The sequence below is a fragment of the Microcaecilia unicolor genome, chromosome 2 (assembly GCF_901765095.1).
Source record: "Microcaecilia unicolor chromosome 2, aMicUni1.1, whole genome shotgun sequence".
In the NCBI taxonomy this organism is placed as follows: Eukaryota; Metazoa; Chordata; class Amphibia; order Gymnophiona; family Siphonopidae; genus Microcaecilia; species Microcaecilia unicolor.
The window spans coordinates 95,131,931-95,156,804 of record NC_044032.1 but is presented as its reverse complement, the minus strand read 5'-3'; the positions used below and the strand labels follow the sequence as shown (position 1 = coordinate 95,156,804).

Here is a 24,874-nt window from a genome sequence, read left to right as displayed (position 1 = left end):
GTTTCAGGGGCAAGTGGTTTTATAAGTCCAAATATAAATATTTTGTTTCATGCAGATCTCTTTTGTTTAAACATAACTACATGGGCTAGAAGCCCCTAATGCAGTCCATTGGTTTTCTTATATTTTGTTCTTGTGATCACTTATACTGTGCCAAAACTGAAAACAGAGATAAGAGTTGAGATTAAATGAGGGGACATGGGATAAGCTTATCCGGTCCACAGGAGACAGTATGACTATAAAGTTGAAGCCAGTCCCACTGCAGCAGCCATCTCCGTTTGTCAAAAAACAATAGCAAAGGAGATTTGCATTCTCTCTTTAGGGGGTGGAAGATCTAAGAGCAGTTGTGGGGGCTGGTGGAATTTTCAAGGGTCTCTGAAGTGGGGGGGGGGTTATTTTCCAAAATATATGTCAGTACTCCAGAAGCTGCTTTGTTATTTCCAGTGCTGTATTGTGGTTTTCATTGGAGCGCTAGATGCCTGCTGTTTTCTTCATGATGACAATAAACATAGTTCTCTATAAAAATACGTGCAAAGGTTTTAATGCCCATGTGTGTCATATTTCACAGAAATGTGATTTATTTTAAAGCTTCCCCTATGAACATGTAACAAATCAGCAAAACAGCATTAAAAATTATTCTACCTGCTAGACACGGCAGAAACTCTTTTTGCATATGCCCAGAACTTTATCGAAGGGCTGCTTACACCTAGATCCAGCTGTATTCATTGTCTGAGGGGCAGCATACACCTCAATTCAGCTGTTTCTCATCAGAAGGGCCGGATCCTGGTGTATGTGGCCCTTCTGATGAGAAACAGAGCTGAATCTAGGTGTATGCTGCCCCTCAGACAATGAATACAGCTGGATTTAGGTGTGAGCAGCCCTTCCAGAAAGTTCTGGACATATTACTACTAGTACTTATCATTTCTATAGCGCTGCTATACGTACGCAGCGCTGTACACTTGAACATGAAGAGACTGTCCCTGCTCGACAGATATGCGAGTTTCTGCTGTGTCTAGCAGGTACAATAATTTTTAATGCTGTTTTGCTGATTTAAAATTTTATGTTATACTAGTGAAAAAGGCCCGTTTCTGACAGAAATGAAACGGACGCTAGCAAAGTTTTCCTCGGAGTGTGTATGTTTGAGAGAGTGTTTGTGAGATTGACTATGTGAGAGTGAATGTGCGAGTGTGTGTGTGTGAGAGAGAGACTGGGTGCGAGTGTGTGTGTGAGAATCAGAGTGTGTGCCAGGGACCCTCCTTCCTCCCTCCCAGTTCCAGGGTTCCCCCCCCCCCCTTCTGAGTTCCAGGGTCCCTTCCAGTTTTGGGGTCCCCACCCTCCCAGGTCCAGGGTCACCTTCCCTCCCTCCCAGTTCCATAGTCCCCCTCCCGGTTCAAGGGTCCCTCCCCCTCCCTGCTTGGTAGGGGGAGAGGGTTGCTCTTTGCTGTCAACCTAAGGAGACACTGCTTCTGGCGTCCAGCAGCTAAGTCCTGTCGTGACCCACAGGCAGCTGGAGCTCCCTCATACTCTTTCAGTGACACACATTGACAGGTAACGGCGGGGCTGACGCAGCCACGGGCACTTACCTGGATAAACTTTGTATTGTTGACAAATGATCTGAAAATACAGAGTTTAAAATTGCTGTTTCTACCATGTAGAATAATTTTTAAAGCTGTTTTAGTGATATTTAATTTAGATTTCATGATATTCATATGTACAGATGGGTAGCTTTCAAATAAATTAAAAAGGTGTGCAGTAAGAAAACAAAAACCTTTTGTCTTTTACCTGTTAAGGCGCAGTTTATCCAGTAGAAACAGCTTTAGACGTGTTTCAGATGGAAGAAGAAAAAAAAGACGACAATGTGGATCAGCAGCTCCTAGGTGTGCTTGGTTTTGAGTGTATGGGAATGACGGCTGGGTTGGAGAGTGGAAACAGGTTAACCAATGGGCTTCCTTGCTTACATTGTAGTTGATTGGGTCAGTTCCACTCGTGTGTAGTAATTGTCCTGCTGAAAGGCCAGTTGGAGAGGAGAGGGGGTGCGGCGGAATGGTGAGCAAGCGGCTGCAGGAGGGTGGGCGGGGAGCCAGGGTGCAGCAGCAATTTTGTTTGGTTTTGAGTGTATGGGAATGACGGCTGTGTTGTGGAGTGGAAACAAATTAACCAATGGGCTTCCTTGATTCGTTGAGTGTCAGTGGTCCGCCCTCAACGTCATCACACTTGACGCGAGGGCGGGGCAGACACTCATAGGCAAACCGGATATCTACACCACCACAAAGGGAGATGTTTCCGGCTTGCAGGTGAGGCTTCAATAGAACGCTGGAGGTGCATTTTATATAGATAGATGTTTATAGGGGAAGCTTTAAAATAAATGACATTTTTGTCAAATTAAAAAAAAAAAGACACACACAGGCATTAAAACTTTTGCAAGAATTTTTACAGAGGACTATCTTTATTGTCATGAAGAAAAAAGCAGGCATCTTGCGCTCCAATGAAAACCACAATACAGCACTTGAAATAGCAAAGCAGCTTCTGCAGTAATGACAAATATATTTTGAAAATAACCCCCCCCCCTTCACAGAACCTTGAAAATTCCACCAGCCTCCCACAACTCCTCTTGGATTCCCCCACCCCCCACCCCCCCAATCCCCTTACAAGAGAAAATGCAAATCTCCTTTGCTATTGTTTTTGACAAACGGAGATGGCTGCTGTAGGGGGAACGGCTTCAACTTTATAGTCATACTGTCTCCTGGACCAGATAAGCTTATCCCATGTCCCCTCATTTATCCTCAAGGCAATAAGAGTTTTCAATTTTGGCACAGTATAAGACATCACAAGCCAAAATATAAGAAAACCACTGGACTGCATTTGGGGCTTACAACCCATTCAGTTATATTTAAACAAAAAAGATCTACATGAAACAAAATATTTATTTTTCTTTGGAGTTATAAAACCACTTGCCCCTGAAACATGTTCCAAAACAGAATAATCCATTTGTGTATCTAAAAGGCAAACTTCTACAAAATAGATGAAAATGTGATTTCATGTGCCTCAATGAAAGGAGAGTTTAATTCTACTTCCATTTAATTTTAATATATTCCATTGTCTTTATAAACACCAGGCTTCCCAAGGCAGACAGTTAAGATGAACCCATCAGGGAAACAGAATATTCTCACTGAAATCTGGCCATCTGAATTGTATAGAAGCACACTGAAGAAAAATGAGTAAACTACTGAATTTATAACTGCTGTTTCTACTAGCCAGGGCCGTAGCTATGTGGGGCCACGAGGCCCTGGCCCCCTCTACATTTGACCCCTGCCGCATCAGATACCTTGTTTGCTGGCAGGGGTCCCCAATCCCCGCCAGCCAAAGCGTTTTCTTCAGCGCCGGTCAACTCTGGCACCTTTGTTATGGGATCATCTGTTTCTGACGCTTTATGTCCTGCACCGTGCATGTAGCCACGTGCAGGACATAAGGCGTCAGAAACAGATGATCCCACAACAAAGGCACCGGAGTCGACCGGCACTGAAGAAGACTCTATGGCTGCCGTGGCTTGGGGACTCCTCCTACCAGCAAACAAGGTACCCGATTGTGGGGGGGGGGGGGGGGGGGGGTTGTGGCGGCAGTCCAAAGGGGCAGGTGGAGGTTGCAGTGGGAGGGGTCCAAACAGTGCCCCCCATCCCGCTGAGGTCTGGCTACACCCCTGCTACTAGCTACAATAATTTTTAAAGTTGTTTTAGGGCTATTCAATTTTGTCTTTTCTCCTCCACCTTGTAAGGCACTGCCTATCCAACAAAAACAGTGTTAGACAGTACTTGTTACAGATGGACAGACAATAAAAAAGGACAACGTGGACGTAGCGAACGGCAATGACAACTGCACAGGAGAGTGGAAACGGATTAATCAAACGTCTTCCTTACTTACAGCAGGGGCGTAGCCAGACACCCAATTTTGGATGGGCCTGGGCAGAACTCCACCCTGTCCCACAAGTGATTTTGTCTCTCCCTCTCTCGCCTGCATGCCATATGGTCTCTCAAAAACATCCCCTCTCCCCCGCATACCTTTTAAGTAGCAGATTTTCACCGGCAGCAACTAATACACACTGCTCATGTTGGCCCCACAGCCTTCCCTCTGATGCAACGTCCTGAGTGTTTCCACATAGGCAGGAATACATCAGAGGGAAGGCTGTGGGGCCGGTGTGAACAGTATGTATCAGTCGCTGTTTGCTGCAGGTGCTGCTATTTACAAGGTATGCAGGAGGGTCAGTTGTTGGGAGTTCTTGGCTGGTGGACCTTGGGGATCCCTGCCAGCCACATCATAGGTGTGCTGCTACTTAGCTACGCCACTGACACAGTCGGCTAGATAGGCTCACTTCCACTCCAGTACACCTCCTTGAACAGATTCGCCACGGAAAGAGGAGAATAGAGAATCGCAGCACTGGGTGGCTGGTGATCGCTGCGCTGTACTATAAACAGCAGCGACCGTCAAAACAAAGACGCGCTCCAGTTGTAAGGTTGTACTTAGATCCGGACGATCCTGGGGATGTAGCTTTTACACCGTCCCCACATTTTAGGAACTTTATTTCCACATGAATGACTCACACAAAAAAATGTTTAAGAAAATTATATTCCGGCGTGGTTACAAAAGGAAATCTTTTTATAAAATGGCAACAGCAAACTAAAGCCACAACCCACAAGACAGATTCAAAGGCAGTAAGTGTGGGCAAGGGCACACACGTGTAATGTAACACCATGTACGGCATGCGTATATGAAGTTGACTCAGTAACCATCCCCCGATTCGTGACGCTTTACTAGACACACGCGCAAGGCCGATCTCAAAATGTGGGTCTGGACATAATGGGACGGGAGGAGCGGTCTCCTTAGAAGATTTTGAATAAGGCGCAAGGCCGATCTCAAAATGCAGTTCTTCTGGGTACAATGGACGGGAGCGATCTCCTTAGAAGACTGAATAACTCGGTATCTCCCCTTCTCCCTCAAACCCGCAGCCCCACTTCGGTCCTCCTGTCCTCTGCATCCTACCTTTCAGATCGTTCATACCAAAACCCGCATGCTCCTTCTAAATCCAATGAGGTAAAAACCTCGGGTTCCTTGCCCCGAATCCCCTCCATCTCTTTTCCGATAATAAGACTTTCAGTTTCCGGTAGGGCGGGACCTGACAGGAAAGACGTTGTGTCAGAAGGGGCGGGACTCCGGGGAACGAAAACTGCGGGGCGGTCACGTCACGAGCGCCCTGAAAAAGAAGGTAGGATGCTGATTGCTGAAAGATGTGGAGTGTCAGAAAGAGAGATATGGTAGACCGGAGGGGACGTTAGGTGTGCGAGGACAGTTAAATGTGTGTGTCTTGGTATTTTTATTATTGTGATGATTTCTAGGGCGTAGGGCTTATTATACTTTTGAGTTCTCATTCGGTAGAGAGCATTCGTCTTGAAAAGAACTAATGCAAAAGTAATGAATATGATTGACAAAATCCACAATAAGTTTTTTTCGCTGTCAGAGTATAGTGTTGTACGTTTTAAATATTCAAAGCTTTTTTGGCAAGACATTTTCTCGTGGGTTTGCTTTGTGATTTGTATATTTAGATTTTCTAGTTAATTCTTGCTGCTTGGGTATTTTTTGATAGGTTGCTCAAGCGTTTGAATTTTTTTTTTCCATTTCCACTTAATTAAGATTGAGCTTCTAACTTTATGGAAAAACTGCAAAAATAGGTTTGGTGAAAATCCAAATGGTGAATATTATGCTTTTGTTTTTGTCTTAAAGTTCAACGACTTTTAATGCATGCTGAAGAAAACAAATATATGTTTGCATCTTTCATACGATAAATCTCTGTGGGACCTTAAATCCAACCAGCCCAGCAGGGCCTCCTTAAACACTAGCCCAGAACGCCAAAATACTTCACCTCCAGTCTGTCTCCATACTTTCTCTTCCTCCTCTCCCTGTGGGTCTGACACCTGTTCCCTCACCGCTCTCAGGCCCTCATGAAAAGCAAACTGTGGCGCTAGAGGCTGTTAACGCCATACTAGCGCCGGAGTTTGCTGCCGACCCATGATCAGAGCCCTCGAGCACGTGAAACAACGCACTCGAGGGCTCTTAGTGCATGTAGCATTCAAATACATGCTAAACAGGGCTCTTAGCGCAAGTAGCTTGCAAATGCATGCTAATCAGCACTTAACGCATTCATCCCCAATGATCAGCGTCCAGCGCGCCAAAGATTAGGTTGCTGGCCACGGCAAAATCTACGCCAGCTCCGAGCTGGCGTTGGGGTTTGCCGATCATTGGGGAGGAATGGTGAGCCCTGTCCAGCATGCAGTTGCACTCACCCTAAGTTTTTGCCAAAGGTAGTGTCGGAGTTCCATCTGAACCAGTCAATTGTCTTGCTAACATTTTTTTCCCCGTCCTCATACCCGCCCTGCTGAATGTCAGTTGCACACATTGGACTGCAAAAGAGCATTGGCCTTCTATCTGGAACGGACAAGCCCATTCAGACAGTTCGCCCAAATGCTAGGGGAGTGGCTGTCGGGAAATGCACTATTTCAAATTGGCTAGCAGATTGCATATCCTTCACTTATGCCCAAGCTGGGCTGACTCTTGAGGATCATGTCACGGCTCATAGTGTTCGAGCCATGGCAGCGTCAGTGGCCCACTTGAAGTCAGCCACTATAGAAGAGATTTGCAAGGCTGCAACATGGTCATCTGTCCACACATTCACATCTCATTACTGCCTTCAGCAGGATACCCGACACGACAGTTGGTTTGGGCAGTCGGTGTTGCAGAATCTGTTTGGGGTCTAGAATCCAACTCCACCCCCACTAGGCCCATTTTTATTCTGTTCCAGGCTGCAATCTCAGTTAGTTGTTATTTTTCAGGTCAATCTATGTTGTGTCCTCGCCGTTGCAAGGCCCAATTGACCCTGTTTGTTGTTTTGAGTGAGCCTGGGGGCTAGGGATACCCCATCAGTGAGAAGAAGCAGCCTGCTTGTCCTCGGAGAAAGCGAAAGATGCATACCTGTAGCAGGTATTCTCCGAGGACAGCAGGCTGATTGTTCTCACCAACCCGCCTGCCTCCCCTTTGGAGTTGTCTCTTCCCTTGTCTTGGTTTGTAAGTTGACTGAGGGGCACGTTCATGCGACGGGCGGGAAGATGGCCGCGCATTTGCGGTGCGCGGACGAGGGCTCTAGCAAACTTTGTTGCTAGGAAAAATTCCGGACCTGGGGCTGCGATCGGACATCAACCCATCAGTGAGAACAATCAGCCTGCTGTCCTCGGAGAATACCTGCTACAGGTATGTATCTTTCGCTATCCCGAAGTAATCTAGTAGTCTTAGTAGTATATTATGGTTTACCATGTCGAACGCACTAGACATGTCGAATTGGAGGAGAAGGATGCTTTTGCCTTTTGCTATTTCCTGCTTGAATTTGGCTAGGGAGAGTCATTAGTACTGTTTCAGTGCTGTGTAGGGGGTGGAATCCTGATTGAGATTCGTGTAGTATTGAGAATTTGTTTATGTAAGCAGTAAGTTGTTTGGTTACCATGCTTTCCATCAGTTTGATTACCAGTGGGATAGATGCTACTGGACTGTAGTTAGTGATTTCATTTGTTTTTTTTTCTTGGTATCTTTTGGTATTGGGGTGAGTAGGATATTGCCATTTTCCTTATGGAAGAGGCCTTGCTGAAGCATGTAGTTTAGGTGGGATGTTAGGTCTGCTATGAAGCGGTCAGGGGCGGATTTTATTAGGTAGCTGGGACAGATATCTAGTTTACAGTGAGTGTTGGAGAATCTACTAATTGCCTGGGTAACTGTTTCGACGGTGAGGAGAGTGAAGTTTGACCAGGTTTGATCCGCTGGGTATTCTCCAGAGGTTGGGTCCAACTCATTAAGGAAGTTTTTGATATCGGTGTTGTCCTGAGGTAGTGTGTTGCGTAGGTTTACGATTTTTTCATTGAAGTACTTGGCAAGTTTGTCTGCGGATGTAGTGACCAAGGTGGTGTCTAGGAGTTTGTTCACGAGTTGGTATAGTTTCTTCGAGTCTTTGTAATCTGTCCCGATTTTAGTTTTATAGTATGATTTTTTGGTGTGTCTTATTGCGTATTTGTATACTTATACGGTCTGTGCCAGAGCCGGTGGTGGGAGGCGGGGATAGTGCTGGGCAGACTTATACGGTCTGTGCCAGAGCCGGTGGTGGGAGGCGGGGATAGTGCTGGGCAGACTTATACGGTCTGTGCCAGAGCCGATGGTTGGGAGGCGGGGCTGGTGGTTGGGAGGCGGGGATAGTGCTGGGCAGACTTATACGGTCTGTGCCCTAAAGAGCATAGGTACAAATCAAAGTAGGGTATACACAAAAAGTAGCACACATGAGTTGTCTTGTTGGGCAGACTGGATGGACCGTGCAGGTCTTTTTCAGCCGTCATCTACTATGTTACTATGTTTCTATATGTCGAGTGTGTGTTCATCTTTTGTTTTCCTCCATGCCCGTTCTAGTTTCCTGGCTTGCGTTTTTAGCTTTTTCAGTTCGTCGTTGAACCATGGTATCGAGTTATGCAGACTACTACTACTACTAATAGCATTTATATAGCGCTACCAGACGCACACAGCGCTGAACATTTGACATAGAGAGACAGTCCCTGCTCAAAGAGCTTACAATCTATGTAAAACAGACAGACAAGACATTACGGGCAAGGGAATTACAGGGTAAAGAGGAACAGGGGAGGAGGAGGGCAAATGAGCAGCGGTTAGGAGCCAAAGGCGGTAGTGAAAAGGTGAGCTTTCAGCATAGATTTAAAAACAGGTAGAGATGGAGCTAGACGTATGGGTTTGGAAAGATGGTTCCAGGCATAAGGTGCCGCAAGATAAAAGGAATGAAGTCTGGAGTTAGCGGTGGAGGAGAAGGGGGACAACAAAAGAGATTTGTTCAGAGAGCGGAGTTCACGGGGAGGAATGTAGGGAGAGAGGAGACAAGAGAGGTAGTGAGGGGTCATAGTGTGGCTGCATTTAAAGGTCAGTAAGAGGAGTTTGAACTGTATACGGAAGCGGACAGGGAGCCAGTGAAGTGACTTGAGGAGTGGGCTAGTGTGGGCATAACGATTCTGGCGGAAAATAAGTCGAGCTGCAAAATTCTGGACAGATTGGAGAGGAGAAAGATGATTGAGTGGAAGACCAGTGAGAAGTAAATTGCAGTAGTCCAGGCGAGAAGTAACAAGGGTGTGAATAAGGGTTTTGGTGGCATGTTCAGAAAGGAAGGGGCGAATTTTGTTAATGTTGAAGATAAAAAAAGTGACATGTTTTGGCGATTTGTTGAATATGAGCAGAGAAGGAGAGAGAGGAGTCGAAGATGACCCCAAGGTTACAAGCCGAGGAGACAGGGAGGATATGAGAGCCATTAACAGAGATAGAGAATGGGGGAAGAGGGGAGGAGGGTTTAGGGGCAAAATGAGAAGTTCCGTTTTGGCCATGTTTAATTTGAGATGGAGTTGAGGCATCCAGGCAGCAATGTCAGACAAGCAGGTAGAGATTTTGTCCTGGATTAAGGTTGAGATTTCAGGGGTGTAGATGTAGATCTGAGAGTCATCAGCGTAAAGATGGTAATGAAAACCATGGGATGAGATCAGGGTACCAAGGGAGGAGGTATAGATGGAGAAAAGGAGTGGTCGAAGGACAGAACCCTGAGACACACCTACTGAAAGCGAGAGGGAAGTTGAAGAGGATCCACCAGAGTGAACACTGAAAGTACAGAGTGAGAGGTAGGAAGCGAACCAGGAAAGAACGGGGCCCTGGAATCCAAGCGAGGACAGCTTATCGAGGAGTAAGGTGTGGTCAACAGTGTCGAAAGCAGCAGATAGGTCAAGAAGGATGAGGATGGAAGAGACCTCTGGATTTAGCCAGAAGCAGATAATTAGAGACTTTAGTAAGTGCAGTTTCAGTAGAGTGAAGAGGACGAAATCCAGATTGAAGTGGGTCAAGAATAGGTTGAGAAGAGAGAAAGTCAAGACAACAGCGTTGAACGACGCGTTCAAGTAATTTGGAGAGGAAAGGGAGATGGGGCGATAGTTGGAGGGACAGGTAGGGTCAAGTGAGGGTTTTTTAAGGAGTGGCGTGACAATAGCATGTTTGAAGGTCGTAGGAACAGTTGCAGTGGAGAGTGAAAGATTAAGGATGTGACAGATGATAGTAGGAGAGATAGAGGCATATTTTCAAAGCACTTTGGGAGGCTAAGTTCCATAGGTTTCTATGGAACTTTGGGAGGCTAAGTGCTTTGAAAATGAGCCTCATAGTGTTAAGTAGGTAAGTGGGGATGGGATCAGAGGAACAGGTAGTACATTTAGAGGAGGAAAGAAGAAGGGCAGTTTCTTCAGTAGAAACTTCTGAGAAGGAGGAGAAAGAAGGAGAGTAGGGGGTGTGGAATAAGGGAGAGAGAAGTGGGGAGGGTTTGGATGAAAATTCAAGGTTAATCTTACAGATTTTATCATGGAAGTAATCAGCTAGAGTCTGTGGATAAAGAGAAGGGGGGAATAGGAGACGGAGGTACTTTGAGAAGAGAGTTCAGTGTGGCGAAGAGAAGTCGAGGGTTAGAACCGAGGGAATTAATGCAGACCTAAGGTTCTTGTACGTAAGGGTTTCATCTGGTATGTTTTTGCATCTTTTATCCCATTCTGTGAGGTAGTATATAGAGTCCATTTGTGCCGTCCATTCGTTATATATCTGTTGCCAGAATGTTTTCATGTTAACTTTACCTCTTGTGCTGTAGGTTGTGTGTTCTTGTGTGCGGTATGAACCCTTCTTCCGCCAGTTTAGGGATAAGTTTAGTTTGTAGTGATCTGACCATGGTGTTTCAGTCCATTTAATACCTGTTATTAGGTTCTGGTCTGTTGAGAGTTTGTGTGCGATGAGGTCTAGTGTATGCCTTTTGACATGGGTTGCTTGCATATGTGGCCATTTGAGGCCCCATAAGTGGAGGAATTCCTTACATTCTCGTGCGTAAGTAGAGATTGAGTCTTCTAGGTGAAGGTTAATGTCTCCTAATACTAGTATATTGGAGTTGGTTACACGTGTTTGAAATGAAGTCCGTGAAGTTAGTCTGGCCTTCGTTCCAATTACCTGGTGGTCAGTAAAACAGGACGCAGTTCAAGTGATCACGTAGGGTTTTATTGTGGATTCTGATTGAGGCAATTTCAAGTTGTGGTGTTATGGACTCGGAAGTGGTTTCAGTGGTAAAGTGGGATCGATAGATTAGTGCTATGCCTCCACCTCTCTTATCCTTCCTGGTCCAGTGTGTGATTCTGTATCCTGGTGGACACAGGTTTAGGATTATAAGGTCCTTTTGGTCATGAATCCAGGTTTCATTGATAAAAAGTAAGTCAAGGTTTTCTGACATGATCCAGTCTGTTAGTGTTGCTGTTTTGTTTACTGCGGATCTGGCGTTGATATGACCCACTTGAATTGTTAGATATGGGTCTTCTGTGTTTGGTGTCGTGTCGATTTTTATTAGTTGTCTTTTCTTTGTTGTTGTGCGTTTGTTAGGACCTTTCTTTCCCTTCTGTTGGGGCTGTCCACGTGTCGGTGTTTTTCCTTTGTTTAAGTTGGTATCAGTTTGATGAGGTGTGGTGTATCTGATCGGTCTTTGATGATTGTGTAATATGGGTATGACATTACTCTCTGTGAGTGGGGTGGTTAGTGTTAGGTGGATCAGTGTGGAGGAATAGATTGCTAGGAGTAGTTTAACGGTATTTGGTTGCTGTGGAAGATGCAAGGCCATATGCAGTTTTGTTTTTGGGGCTTCATTATTCCAGCCACTCTGAGGAATATGGTGATAGCAAACTTGTCCCGCCATGATCACTTCGTTTACCATCTTTCTTCTGAAGTTAGAAACAGGTTTGAGGGCGGGGGGGGGGGGGGGGGTGGAGAAGACACCTATTTAGTTGAGGCCTGCTAGTCCTATGCATTTCAGATTTTAGAAGGCATCCAGCAAAGGTTCAGGTCGCGGCAGCAGGTAAGTATTGCTCATTGATGCCCCCGCCAGGGTGCAGAGGTTGGAAGAGAGAGCAAGACTGCTGGCAATGGTGGTAGTTGCCCAATTTTATGGAATGGAAGGCATGCTATGCTGGAAGCAGGAGGCTTCATGGATGCTGGGCCCAAACTTTTGCCCATAGCTAATAATGCTTCTGGTGGAGTTGATGACGGAAGGGACAGGGCTGTGTGTATATATGTGTGTGTGTATATATAATCATTCCCTACATGCATGGGATGGCCCTGACCAATAGGTGCCACCATTCTGTGAGATTCTATGCATACACTCCATCCATTCCAAGAAGGAATAAGTGCTGCATCCACAGTATCCCAAGTCACAAACAACCTTTTTTATAGGGTTAGATTAAGATAAAGGCAAACCAGACATGTGCCTAAGGCCTGCATGTTTAAAGGTGGCCTGTTAGATGTGTTCGCTGCCCATAGCATGGTCTTTATTTCATTTTTCTCTATTCCCTTTGCAATACTCGAATGCTGGTAGAATTCCACAGGTAGCGCTTCTTTCATAAAAATATAAGAGTAGCCATACTGGGTCAGACCAATGGTCCATCTAGCCCAGTATCCTGTTTTCCAAACAGTGGCCAACCCAGGCCACAAGTACCTGGCAGAAACCCAAATCATGGCAACACTCCGTACTACAAATCCCAGGACAAGCAGTTGCTTACAATGTCTGTCACATTAGCAGACTATGGACTTTTTCTTCAGGAATTTATCCAAACCTTTTTGAAACCCAGATATACTAACTGCTGTTACCACATCTTCTGGCAAAGAGTTCCAGAACTTAACTATTTGTTGAGTGATAAAATATTTGCCCCTATTTGTTTTGAAAGTATTTCCATGTAACTTCCTTGAGTGTCCCCTAGTGTTTGTGCTTTTGGAATGAGTAAAAAATCGATTTACTTCTACTCGTTCTACACCACTTAGGATTTTGTAGACCTCAGTCATATCTCCCCTCATCTGTCTCTTTTCCAAGCTGAGCCCTAACCTCTTTAGCCTTTCCTCGTACGAGAGGAGTTCCATCCCCTTTATCATTTTGGTCGCTCTTCTTTGAACTTTTTCTAATTCTGCTATATCTTTTTTGAGATGTGACGACCAGAACTGAACACAATACTCAGGGTGCAGGAGCACCATGGAACAATACAAAGGCATTATAGTGTTTTCGGTCTTATTCACCATCCCTTTCCTAATAATTCCTAGCATCCTGTTTGCTTTTTTTTTCCGGCCGTCACACACTGAGCAGTAGATTTCAGCATGTTATGTACAATGACACCTAGATCTTTTTCTTGTATGCTGACCCCCCAAGGTGAACCCTAGCATCAGGTAAGTGATTCAGATTATTCTTTCCAATGTGCTTCACCTTGCATTTGTCCACATTAAATTTCATCTGCCATTTGGATTCCCAGTCTTCTCTTCCAATTTCCTAAGGTCTTCCTGCAACATTTCACAGTCCGCACGCATTTTAACAACATTGAATAGTTTTGTATCATCTGCAAATTTAATCATTTCATTCGTTCTCATTTTTATATCTTTTATAAATATGTTAAATAGCACTGGTCCCAGTACAGATCTCTGTGGCACTCCACTGTTCACCTTCCTCCATTGAGAGAAATGACCATTTAACTGTACCCTCTGTTTTCTATCCAATAACTAATTCGTAATCCACACTAGAACTACTACTACTACTACTACTACTATTTAGCATTTCTATAGCGCTACAAGGCATACGCAGCGCTGTACAAACATAGAAGAAAGACAGTCCCTGCTCAAAGAGCTTACAATCTAATAGACAAAAAAATAAATAAAGTAAGCAAATCAAATCAATTAATGTGAACGGGAAGGAAGAGAGGAGGGTAGGTGGAGGCGAGTGGTTACGAGTCAAAAGCAATGTTAAAGAGGTGGGTTTTCAGTCTAGATTTAAAGGTGGCCAAGGATGGGGCAAGACGTAGGGGCTCAGGAAGTTTATTCCAGGCGTAGGGTGCAGCGAGACAGAAGGCGCGAAGTCTGGAGTTGGCAGTAGTGGAGAAGGGAACAGATAAGAAGGATTTATCCATGGAGCGGAGTGCACGGGAAGGGGTGTAGGGAAGGACGAGTGTGGAGAGATACTGGGGAGCAGCAGAGTGAATACATTTATAGGTTAGTAGAAGAAGTTTGAACAGGATGCGAAAACGGATAGGGAGCCAGTGAAGGGTCTTGAGGAGAGGGGTAGTATGAGTAAAGCGACCCTGGCGGAAGATGAGACGGGCAGCAGAGTTTTGAACCGACTGGAGAGGGGAGAGGTGACTAAGTGGGAGGCCAGCAAGAAGCAGATTGCAGTAGTCTAAACGAGAGGTGACAAGGGTGTGGATGAGGGTTTTGGTAGAGTGCTCGGAAAGAAAGGGGCGGATTTTACGGATGTTGTAAAGAAAGAAACGACAGGTCTTGGCGGTCTGTTGGATATGAGCAGAGAAGGAGAGAGAAGAGTCAAAGATGACCCCAAGGTTTCGAGCTGAGGAGACAGGGAGAATGAGAGAGCCATCAACAGAAATAGAAAACGGGGGGAGCGGGGAGGTGGGTTTGGGGGGGAAAATGAGAAGCTCGGTTTTGGTCATATTTAATTTCAGGTGGCGTTGAGACATCCAGGCAGCAATGTCAGACAAGCACGCTGAAACTTTGGTTTGGATGCAAGGTGAGATATCAGGGGTAGAAAGGTAGATTTGGGAGTCATCAGCATAGAGGTGGTAGGAAAAGCCATGGGATGAGATTAATGAACCAAGGGAAGAAGTGTAGATAGAAAAGAGGAGGGGACCAAGAACAGAACCCTGAGGTACGCCGACAGGCAGAGGGATAGAAGTAGAAGAGGATCCACCAGAGTGAACACTAAAGGTGCGGAGGGAGAGGTAGGAAGAGAACCAGGAAAGGACAGAGCCCTGGAATCCAAGTGAGGACAGCGTATCGAGAAGTATGCTGTGATCGACAGTGTCAAAAGCAGCGGAAAGATCAAGAAGAATGAGGATGGAATATTGACCTCTGGATTTAGCCAGTAATAGGTCATTGGAGACTTTAGTAAGCGCAGTTTCGGTTGAGTGGAGAGGGCGAAAACCAGATTGTAATGGGTCAAGAATAGCATGTGAGGAGAGAAAATCAAGGCAGCGGCGGTGAACAGCACGCTCAAGTAATTTGGAGAGAAAAGGAAGGAGGGAGATGGGTCGGTAATTAGAGGGACAAGTAGGGTCAAGTGAAGGCTTCTTAAGGAGAGGTGTTACCACAGCATGTTTAAAGGCAGCAGGGACAGTCGCAGTGGAAAGTGAGAGGTTGAGAATGTGACAGATAAAAGGAATAAGAGTAGGAGAGATGGCATTAAGAAGGTGGGTGGGAATGGGATCAGAGGAACAGGTGGTACATTTTGAGGAAGAAAGGAGAAGTGTAGTTTCCTCAATAGTAACTTCAGGAAAGGAGGAAAGGGAATGAGGGGAAGGAAAGAGAGGGGAACGGACTAGTGGAGGGAGAGCTGGTGAGGTAGAGAAAGCAAGGTTTATCTTTTGAACCTTGTTGTGAAAGAATTCAGCAAGGGTCTGAGGAGATAATGAAGGTGGAGTTGGGGGAGGGGGCACCTTGAGGAGAGAGTTCAATGTGGTGAAGAGAAGTCGAGGATTAGAGCCAAGAGAGTTGGTCAGTTGGATATAATAATCCTGTTTGGCACGTAAAAGAGCAGATTGGAAGGAGGTCAGCATGAACTTAAAGTGTAAGAAATCAGCAAGGGCCCGAGATTTCCGCCAGAGGCGTTCGGCGGAGCGGGTACAGGAACGTAGGTAGCGGATATTAGAAGTCAGCCAAGGTTGGGGTTTTGTACGCCTTACAGGGCGGGTCATCAAAGGTGCAAGAGTGTCTAAGGCAGAGGATAGAGTATTGTTGTAAGAAGAAACAGCCTCGTTGACAGACGTGGATGGTGCCACAGTAGAGAGGAGGTTTGAAACATGGGAGGATAGAGATGAAGGGTCAATGTCGTGAAGATTCCTAGATAAATTAGATAGGATAGGACGGGACTGGGAGGGAGGAGATTTAAGTGTGAAAGTTATAAGATGGTGATCAGAGAGGGGAAGATCGGAGGCAAGGAAACTAGAGGGTGAACAGTTGGAGGAGAAGATGAGATCAAGACAGTGACCATTTTGATGAGTGGGGGAGGTGGAGCATAGTTGGAGATTAAAGGACGACGTTAAAGCGAGTAACTTGGAAATATAAGAGTTGGAAGGATCATTAGCAGGAATATTAAAGTCACCAAGGATGAGAGAGGGGGAGGAAGGATCATGGAAGAAGGCAAGCCAGGCATCAAAGTCACTGAGAAAGGATGAAAGGGACTTATCAGGGGGACGATAAATGACCGCTATTCGAAGAGGCAGAGGAGAGAAAAGGCGGATAGAGTGGACTTCAAAGGAGGAAAAACAGTGAGATTGAGGTGGAAGAAGGGGTTGAAATCTGGAGGAGGGAGAGAGAAGTAGTCCAACACCGCCCCCACGGCCAGCAGGGCGAGGAGTATGTGAAAATAGATAACCGCCATGGCATAGGGCTGCGACTGAAGCAGAGTCATCAGGGCAGAGCCAGGTTTCTGTTATGGCGAGCAGATGGAGGTGATGCGAGATAAAGAGGTCCTGGATATAGGGGAGTTTGTTACAGATAGAGCGGGCATTCCATAGGGCGCAAGAGAAGGGCAGAGAAGAGGAGGGGAGTAGAGGAATAGAGATGAGGTTAGAGAGGTCACGGTGAGATCTGTAGAGTTTGGATAATAGTTGGTGAGGAGGGCCAGGATTGGGATTGATGTCACCAGCTGAGAGTAAGAGAAGGAGTAAAAGAGAGCGGAGGAGAGTAGGAGAGGTGTGGCCACGAAGGCGTCGAAGGCGAGAGGTATTTAGGTGGAATGGGGAAGGCAAAATGGAGGGAAGAAAGAGACGGAGATTAAAAGCCAAGAGGGAGGAAGAGGGTAGGAGAGAAGGTGAGGTGATGAAGTCAATGGATGGGAAGTGAGTTCCTGTAGTGGAGAGAGGTAGGGGGTGAGGGAAAAGATTAGGAAGGGACAGAGCTAGGAAGAGAATGTGAATAGGGGCCATAAACGATTAAGGTACTTTAGCAACTGGAAAAAGATTAGATACAAAGAGAAAAATGCCCGGCGCGCGGCACCTAGAGCAGAGGCCCTGAGTGGATCGGGGTGGACCTGGGTGTCACCCGGAGAAGGCTGTAAGGATATGCAGATGAGCTGCAAGTCCTCCACAGCACCTGAAAGGCAGCCGGTGGTAGAGGTGGGTACCTCTCAGCTGAGGAAAGGCTTACCAGGGGTTAGGCCGAAGCCAGCATTCCTCCCCCTGAGGGTCGCCTTTCCTCCTATCCGATGACTCTTTAATTTTCTCAGGAGTCTCTCATGAGGAACTTTATCAAAAGATTTCTGAAAATCTAGATACATTACCTCAACTGGCTCACCTTTATCCACATGTTTATTCATGCCTTCATAGAAATGAAGCAAGTTAGTGAGGCAAGACTTCCCTCGGCTTAACCCATGCTGACTCTGTCCCTTTAAACCATGTTTGTCTACATGTTCTGTAGTTTTATTCTTTATAATAGTTTGCACTATTTTGCTTGGCACCAACATCAGGTTTACCGGTCTATAATTTCCAGGATCTCCCCTAGAACCCTTTTTAAAAATTGGTGTCACATTGGCCACCTTCCAGTACTACTGACTATTTTAATGACGGGTTACGTATTACTAACAGCAGATCAACAATTTCATGCTTGAGTTCTTTGAGTACCCTTGGATGTATGCCATCCGGTCCAGGTGATTTACTACTCTTTAATTTGTCAGTTTGGCTCAGTACATCTTCCAGGTTCACTGAGATTTCTTTCAGTTCCTCTGCATCATCACCCTTTTAAACTATTTCTGGTACAGGCAGATCTCTTGCATCTTCTTCCGTGAAGACAGAAGCAAAGAATTCATTCAGTTTCTCCACTATGGCCTTGTCCTCCCTGAGTGCCCCTTTTCCTCCTTCTTTGACTGTTACCACTGCCGCCTCATGCAGCTTAATTCAGACGTAAAAATGGCGCAGATCACAATAGAAGGAGGTGTAGAAGAGCACCTGATCACAACTGTATATGGAATTGGAAAGGATATTTTCCTTCCTGGAACAGCAGATGCAGAGACAAGGTGATGGTTTGTCACATCTACAATTGCCACTGACGGAGGTTTCGTCTCTTTTCCATAAGTGGGCCACTGGGCTATGGCCCAACCAATATTTGGCCCAATACAGCATCCGGAGAGCTTGAGGGTGGAGCTAGAGATTGATTTGTTTGGCCCTTCCAGCCCCCCAAAAATATTCCATTCCCTTCCATGTACCTCTCTGTGATCTCCATATGGTAGGAGAAGGCAGTAACATATTAGGGATTAAGGGCAGGTACATGGAGGAGAGTCCAAAACTTTGTTGGAGGCAGCCACAGATGTTGTCTACCATTTCTGTATCTGTTCTAGGAAGCAGCCAGAGATCCTGAGGTCATGCCATCTACATGACAGTTACAACACTGGCCCTTAGACCATGGACCAGCTTGCCATATGTATCATTTTTTTTTTTCGTAAAGTGACTATCCTTAGTATATATGGCTTTTTCAGATGCATATAGGGAAAAATAATCCCAACTGCAAATAAAATGCTGGGTTTTGAGTTAATAACCGCCACCTGTGGAGGATAACACGTTGAAAATTTCAGAACAGTGTGCTACAACAGTTTACAAACTGTGCCTCTGTATAAGACCCTGTTGGTAGACTGGAATCATTCCACTTTTGGTGAGAACATTTTCATATTTTGGGCACTCTGGAATGCCCTTCCCGCTGATTTGATGGATATTCTGCTACCAACTTAACTCACTATTTCGGTTGGAGTTTGGTTAGCCATGATATTGAATCTAATGTCCAGTATTGTTTCAAGAGTAGTGTATCTTGCAATATGTGGTTTTTGATTAGTGAGTTTTATATATTTTTTGTGTTGTCTGTCTACTTTTGTTTTCTTTAACTTGCATATGCTTATTTACCTTTAAACAGGATGATGTGGCAAGAGATGTGAAATTTTATTTTTATTTATTTAGAGGTCTTATTTTAGGAGGTGATAATCCAGTGGCGCATCAGCTGTACCCTTAGCTTCGTGAGTCCAAGTACCTCTGGTGAAGTTTAGTTTATCTGCATGACTTAAGGATAATTTAGCAGTACATCAGCTGTACCCATTTCCTGGTGGATCCAAGTACATCTGGTGAAGTTTAGTTTGTTTACACAATAGGCCACCTTTGCTGGTGCACAGTTTTATCTTATTGTATTGTAAAGGGCTTTGAAGTGTGAGCAGGAAAAAAATACAATGCTGACATGAAAGTAGTACTATTCACACAAAAGGGAGAATAAGGAAAATTACAACTTCAGGCCTGTGGAAGATAGAGAGGGAAGAAAACACAGAGTAAGGGAAAGAAAAAGGAGCAGGAGATAAGTTTATTCCACAGTCTCTAATCAGTGCCTTCAAAGGCTAAGAAGCAAAACGGATGAGCCTTGAAGGAGATGAATTGGGCTTTGGTAAAGTCAGTGTGCATCAGCCCAAACCTGTGAGGTTTCCTCCACTATCCCAGTTGCAAAAATGTGATCTACAAGTCAATCTATATGTCAAGATTCTCTTATCTCTGTACAAAATGGTGGAATTCCCTCCTGAAATTCATCAGATGGGAACCTAATTATTTGATATTCCTGAAATACCTTAAAGTCTCTGTTTAAGCAATTTCTCACAGATGATCATAGTTCATTTAAACCCTTAACTGAACAATTACTTAATTTCTCAGTTCCGTTCTACTTGTTGTTATACATGGATGAATATAAATTGTTACCTTTTTTGTCTAGCATTGTTTTCCGTATTACCTATTGTAATTACTCCACATTTGTTTTGTTGTTACTACGTAATGTCTACTATCCCACATCAATTTTTGTACTGCTAATCACAATAAGTTAACCCTATTGAACCTGATCTATTGGGATAATGTGGGATATAAATTAGTAAATATAGTGCAAGCGCAAATTGAAAGTTCCGCTTGGGCAGTGAAGCTGCTTCCCCTTCTTTCTCCCTTCTGCCCCACACCACATACTTTTTATTGTTGGGGGAAGGATCCCTACTGAACTTGATACACAGAGGGTTATATACTGGTGCCCAAATGAAAATTGCAGTTCTATGGAAATAAAGACTTTATACATTTATATCCCTTCCTATCTGTGCTAAAAATCACCTTTTTATGACATTGTAGCCATCTATAGTAGGTCTTGCTAACTCCCACCAGGAAAGCCAAGGGGACTAGCACTAGTCGGTTTGAAAATTTGTATTTGAGAAGTATAACAGTATTGTATAATCAAAATAAGTAAAGGCATATTTTACAGATCAGTTAAGTTTATAGTTTTGTATCTGATTCTTGTGGTTTTTGTGATGATATTTTTATTGTGTATGTTATTAAATTGGATACCACCTAGTTTATAGGTGGTCTATAATTTTTTTAATAAAATGAAAACAAAACCCATATAAAATATCAGAATTTACAGTAAAGAATTTTATTTTGGAAAATACTCGAAATTGTAGTTGATATTTATGTAGGTTCTGTTTTCCTCAGTAGCTGTGGTGTTATGTAGGATTTCCTTCTGTCCATTTTGGTTTGCTAGTATTATTTGTACCCCACTTTAAATTTTTTATTTGCTTATACTGTAGTGTTATATCAAAATGTCAACCCTATTGGTGCTGCTCTTTGTTGTTGTCTTCCCCTGTGCCCTGATTCTCCCGCTTAGGTGGGAGTTGGCTGGGCCTAGATCGTTCCAATGTGCAGGGGTTTACCTCTTGCTTTCAACTTCCACCTGACCCTGTAATATTTGTTTGTTTCTTTGGATGCCAAAGTTTCTTTTAATGACTCATGTTTATAGCCTAAGATGACAAGGGGAGGTGTAAACAGTGGATCTAATAGAAAAGAGTTAAGTTTTATGTTGGAGCTATATGTATATTATATCATAAGCTCACTCTCCACATTTCTGCTTGCATGGGTCAAAATATTTTAAACCACCTGGAAATAAGAAGGTCTTTTTTTTTTCTGTTGTTTCCAGCTATGGATGATGATGGCCAAGCACTTCTGGACCCTACAGTATTTGAAGAGAATGATCCTGGAGTTGAGAAATCTCTATTTCATCCACGATCCAGGAGGTTAGTAGAGCAATATATTTGATATGCCTGGAACAAAAACATAAGTAATAGGTTTTGTATATGCAAACGTATTTTTGTTGGTTTTTAGTTTAAATCTTTTTATTGAAAATGGAATACACAACTGAAGATGAAAATAGTAGGTGGCTTGGTTTCTTATAGCTCCCCACCATCAATACAAAATAATAAGAAGACTTCCCCCCCTGCAAACCCCTCACCTCCCACCCCCGACATTCCATCCCTCAGTGCTACAACATAATACTAATACTACAAATAATTCAATAGAAAACTCCTTGCTGCAGGCAATATAGACTGTAAATATGGGTTCCAAAAAGAAAGGTACATTCCTTCTCATTTCGCAGAAGTAGATGTTTCCTGTGCCTCCCACAGTACTAGGCTATAGATACAGGAACACTATGATTAAAAGGACAGAGCCTCGGGATTTGATCTATGAACATGGTATATATTTCTTTCCCACTACTAGAAACGTTCGAAGAAACACTTGTTTTCCCCTCAACCCCCAACCCATCGGTCAGGTTAAACAAAACAAGTTCCACCATTAAGTGAATCCTGTGATGGAATAGACTGCTCATGTAAAGCGCTATTTCAGATCAAAAATGTTGTATGTCCCACATGGCATGATAGAAGTCATTATCTGCCCCATTTATACAAGTTGAAGAGGGAAACCTCCCTGCCGTACCCATCTGCACCTGGGTGAAATATGCCCTATGGAGCACACGGAACTTACACCCTGTATCAGGAGTGGTATTTTTTTTTTTTTAATAGTGTAGGCCACATTCCACTCCATTAGCGACTTTCCTAGAGCAGACTCCCAGCTTGCTTTTACAACTGTAAAGTCCTTCCCGCCTCCCAGGACCTGAATTAATTGAAAAAGACCTGTAATGGTTAGCCATTTTGTAGCCGTTCACTCAAAAAAAAAATCCCCATAATTTTCCCCCCAACTTCAATTTTAAGACATTGAGATCTAGGGATTTGATGTAATGTTATATCTCCAGAAAAAAAAAGTGTCTCTAAATATTTTAGAAGGTGTCACGTGACTCTATGGTGCTGAGTAGACATTAGTGCTCTTGGCTCTGCAGCCCTCCAGCCCTTTTGGCTCTGGGGTGCTTTATATCAAATTGGGGCGCTGAAGTGTTGGACTACTTTCAGCAGTTGAGCCCAGTCATCGAAAGACATTAGATGGCTACAAAACCGAAGGGAGAAGGACCATATTCGTGGAGGTGAATCAAGTGAGGCTTCAACATGGACGGAGATCACTGCGATTGTGGAAGCCTTGCTTGATTGTAAATTAGAAAGAAATATATACAGACTTGAAAGCATGGTGAACGACTAGAAAATCTTACCTACTACTTTCATTCAGTGGCACAACGCCTAGTCACCTTAGAGGCGGATGGTGGCTGTGACTCAGGAGAACCGGAGACTTAACCAAAATGTGCCAGCTCTTAGAAGACAAGGTTGACGATTTAAAGAATTGCAACCAACATAATTTGCGTTTAATTGGTCTGCCAGAATCTATTGCTGAGTCAGAACATTGGGGGTTCTTGGAAACGTGACTGCCGCAGGGCCTGCAACTTTCCAACACAGTGAATTGAATGGGCCCACAGGATCAGGCCCTGTCATGACCAAAATTAGTGATCCAGAGCAGTGATCTTAAGTCTACTTAATTTCGTCCATAAAGAAGAAATATTGAGAGCCATACAAGCATGCCAAATGTGGAATATCGGAACAACAAAATATTATGTTTAAGGATTACTTGGGTAAATTGACAAATATGAGAAGACAATTTTGCTCCCCTGTTCTCTCAGCTAGTGCAGGCAGAAATCTCTTGCATTATTATATTCTGCCAGACTGAAAATCACACATCAAGACAAAATGCAAATTTTCCTTGAACATTAGGGATGCTCAGCAGTTTTTACAACATAACATTTTGCCTGTACATGGTTCCCCGGGGGGGGCAGCCTGATCTTCTGGGACAACTGGATGGTTGCTGGAATAATATATTAACGTTTAGCTTTGCTGTCACAGTGTTAGCTGGATACTTGATGGATTTGTTTGAAGCTTAACCATACGCTCTACCACCCTTGTCATTGGTGGGCTTATTATAGATTATTTATTTAGTCATTCAGTTCTATGTGGTTTACAATAATTAAGACTAGAAATCCATATAAGATATATTTTTTACAAGTATGAAGAAAACATAAACAGATTTTAAAAAGAGCAAACAAAAATATCCTAGCATTTGCTGTTTTGTTCATCTAACAATGCAAACATTTGTTCAAAAGGAATGCCTTGAGAATTTTGCAAAATATTAGTTGGTAATCCTTTTTATTTCACTAGGGATGGTGTTCCACCATTTTGAACTTGTATGTGAGAAATCTCTGTTCAATATGGATTTATATCTAATGTTTTTATAGTTAGGAAAATATAATATGAGAGAGTTTCTTGATCTAGTAGACATAATAGTTCATTTAGGTCTTCTTTTACAAAGCTGCGCTAGCAATTCTCACACAGCAAATGAGGAAGCCCACATGAATTGAATGGGCTTCCTCTTGTTTACTCAGGAAGAGGAAGTCCATTCAATTCCTGTGGGTTTCCTCTCATTTGCTGCATGGGAATTGCTAGCGTGACTTTGTAAAATAAGTCTATTGTGAAACTGACTACCTGGGAACCCCATGGCTGTCTTTGTCTTAATGATCTTTAGGTCTGGTTTATAGTCATAGAGATACCAGAGGGGATTGACCAGATGTTATCTTTTTTTTTTTTCTCCCTTTTGTGCATAAACATGATGCCTCATGAGAAGTGCAGGGACTGTCTTTCTTCTATGTTTGTGCAGCGCTGCGTACGCCTTGTAGCGCTATAGAAATGCTAAATAGTAGTAGTAGTAGTAAGTGATTCTCATTGACCAGTTAATAGTTTGGTATAATAATGCTGTTTGGAATGTACTGATGGAAGTTATGGTTTATACTGTACATATATGCTTATTATTTTTGGCTCAACATTCATGGGCACATATCCTAAATTGTTTTCCATGTTGACTAATGGAGAAATTAACATAGTAACATAGTAGATGACGGCAGAAAAAGACCTGCACGGTCCATCCAGTCTGCCCAACAAGATAAACTCATATGTGCTACTTTTTGTGTATACCTGACCTTGATTTGTATGTGCCATTTTCAGGGCACAGACTGTAGAAGTCTGCCCAGCACTATCCCCGCCTCCCAACCACCAGCCCCGCCTCCCACCACCAGCTCTGGCACAGACCGTATAAGTCTGCCCAGCAATTTCCCCGCTTCCCAACCACCAGCCCTGCCTCCCACCACTGGCTCTGCCACTCAATCTCGGCTAAGCTCCTGAGGATCCATTCCTTCTGAACAGGATTCCTTTATGTTTATCCCACGCATGTTTGAATTCTGTTACCGTTTTCATTTCCACCACCTCCTGCGGGAGGGCATTCCAAGCATCCACCACTCTCTCTGTGAAGAAATGACTAATGGAGAAATTGGAAATGATTTTGCTCCATTTAATTATTTGAGAATTTGTTAACATTGGCGCCTAGTTTTACACATTGGATTGGGGTGGGGGAGGGCTGGGGTACATGGCGTCCTGGAC

The 24,874-nt window shown here is 44.0% G+C and overlaps 1 protein-coding gene across 3 annotated transcripts in view; it reads left to right on the top strand.

Moving 5' to 3' along the window:
* Positions 1-5,200: 5,200 nt before the first annotated feature.
* SLC38A9 (solute carrier family 38 member 9) overlaps positions 5,201-24,874 on the top strand; it is a 247,993-nt gene continuing 228,319 nt past the window's right edge. The window contains exons 1-4 of one of the 3 annotated variants that reach the window (XM_030193131.1): positions 5,201-5,254; positions 8,518-8,520; positions 16,986-16,993; positions 21,151-21,247. In XM_030193131.1, coding sequence (XP_030048991.1) covers positions 21,153-21,247 — 95 coding nt within the window. In that variant the 5' untranslated portion in view covers positions 5,201-5,254; positions 8,518-8,520; positions 16,986-16,993; positions 21,151-21,152. Of the gene's footprint in view, positions 5,255-5,283; positions 5,304-8,517; positions 8,521-16,985; positions 16,994-21,150; positions 21,248-24,874 lie in introns of those variants that run through there. The other 2 variants (XM_030193132.1, XM_030193133.1) reach the window with 2 other exon arrangements.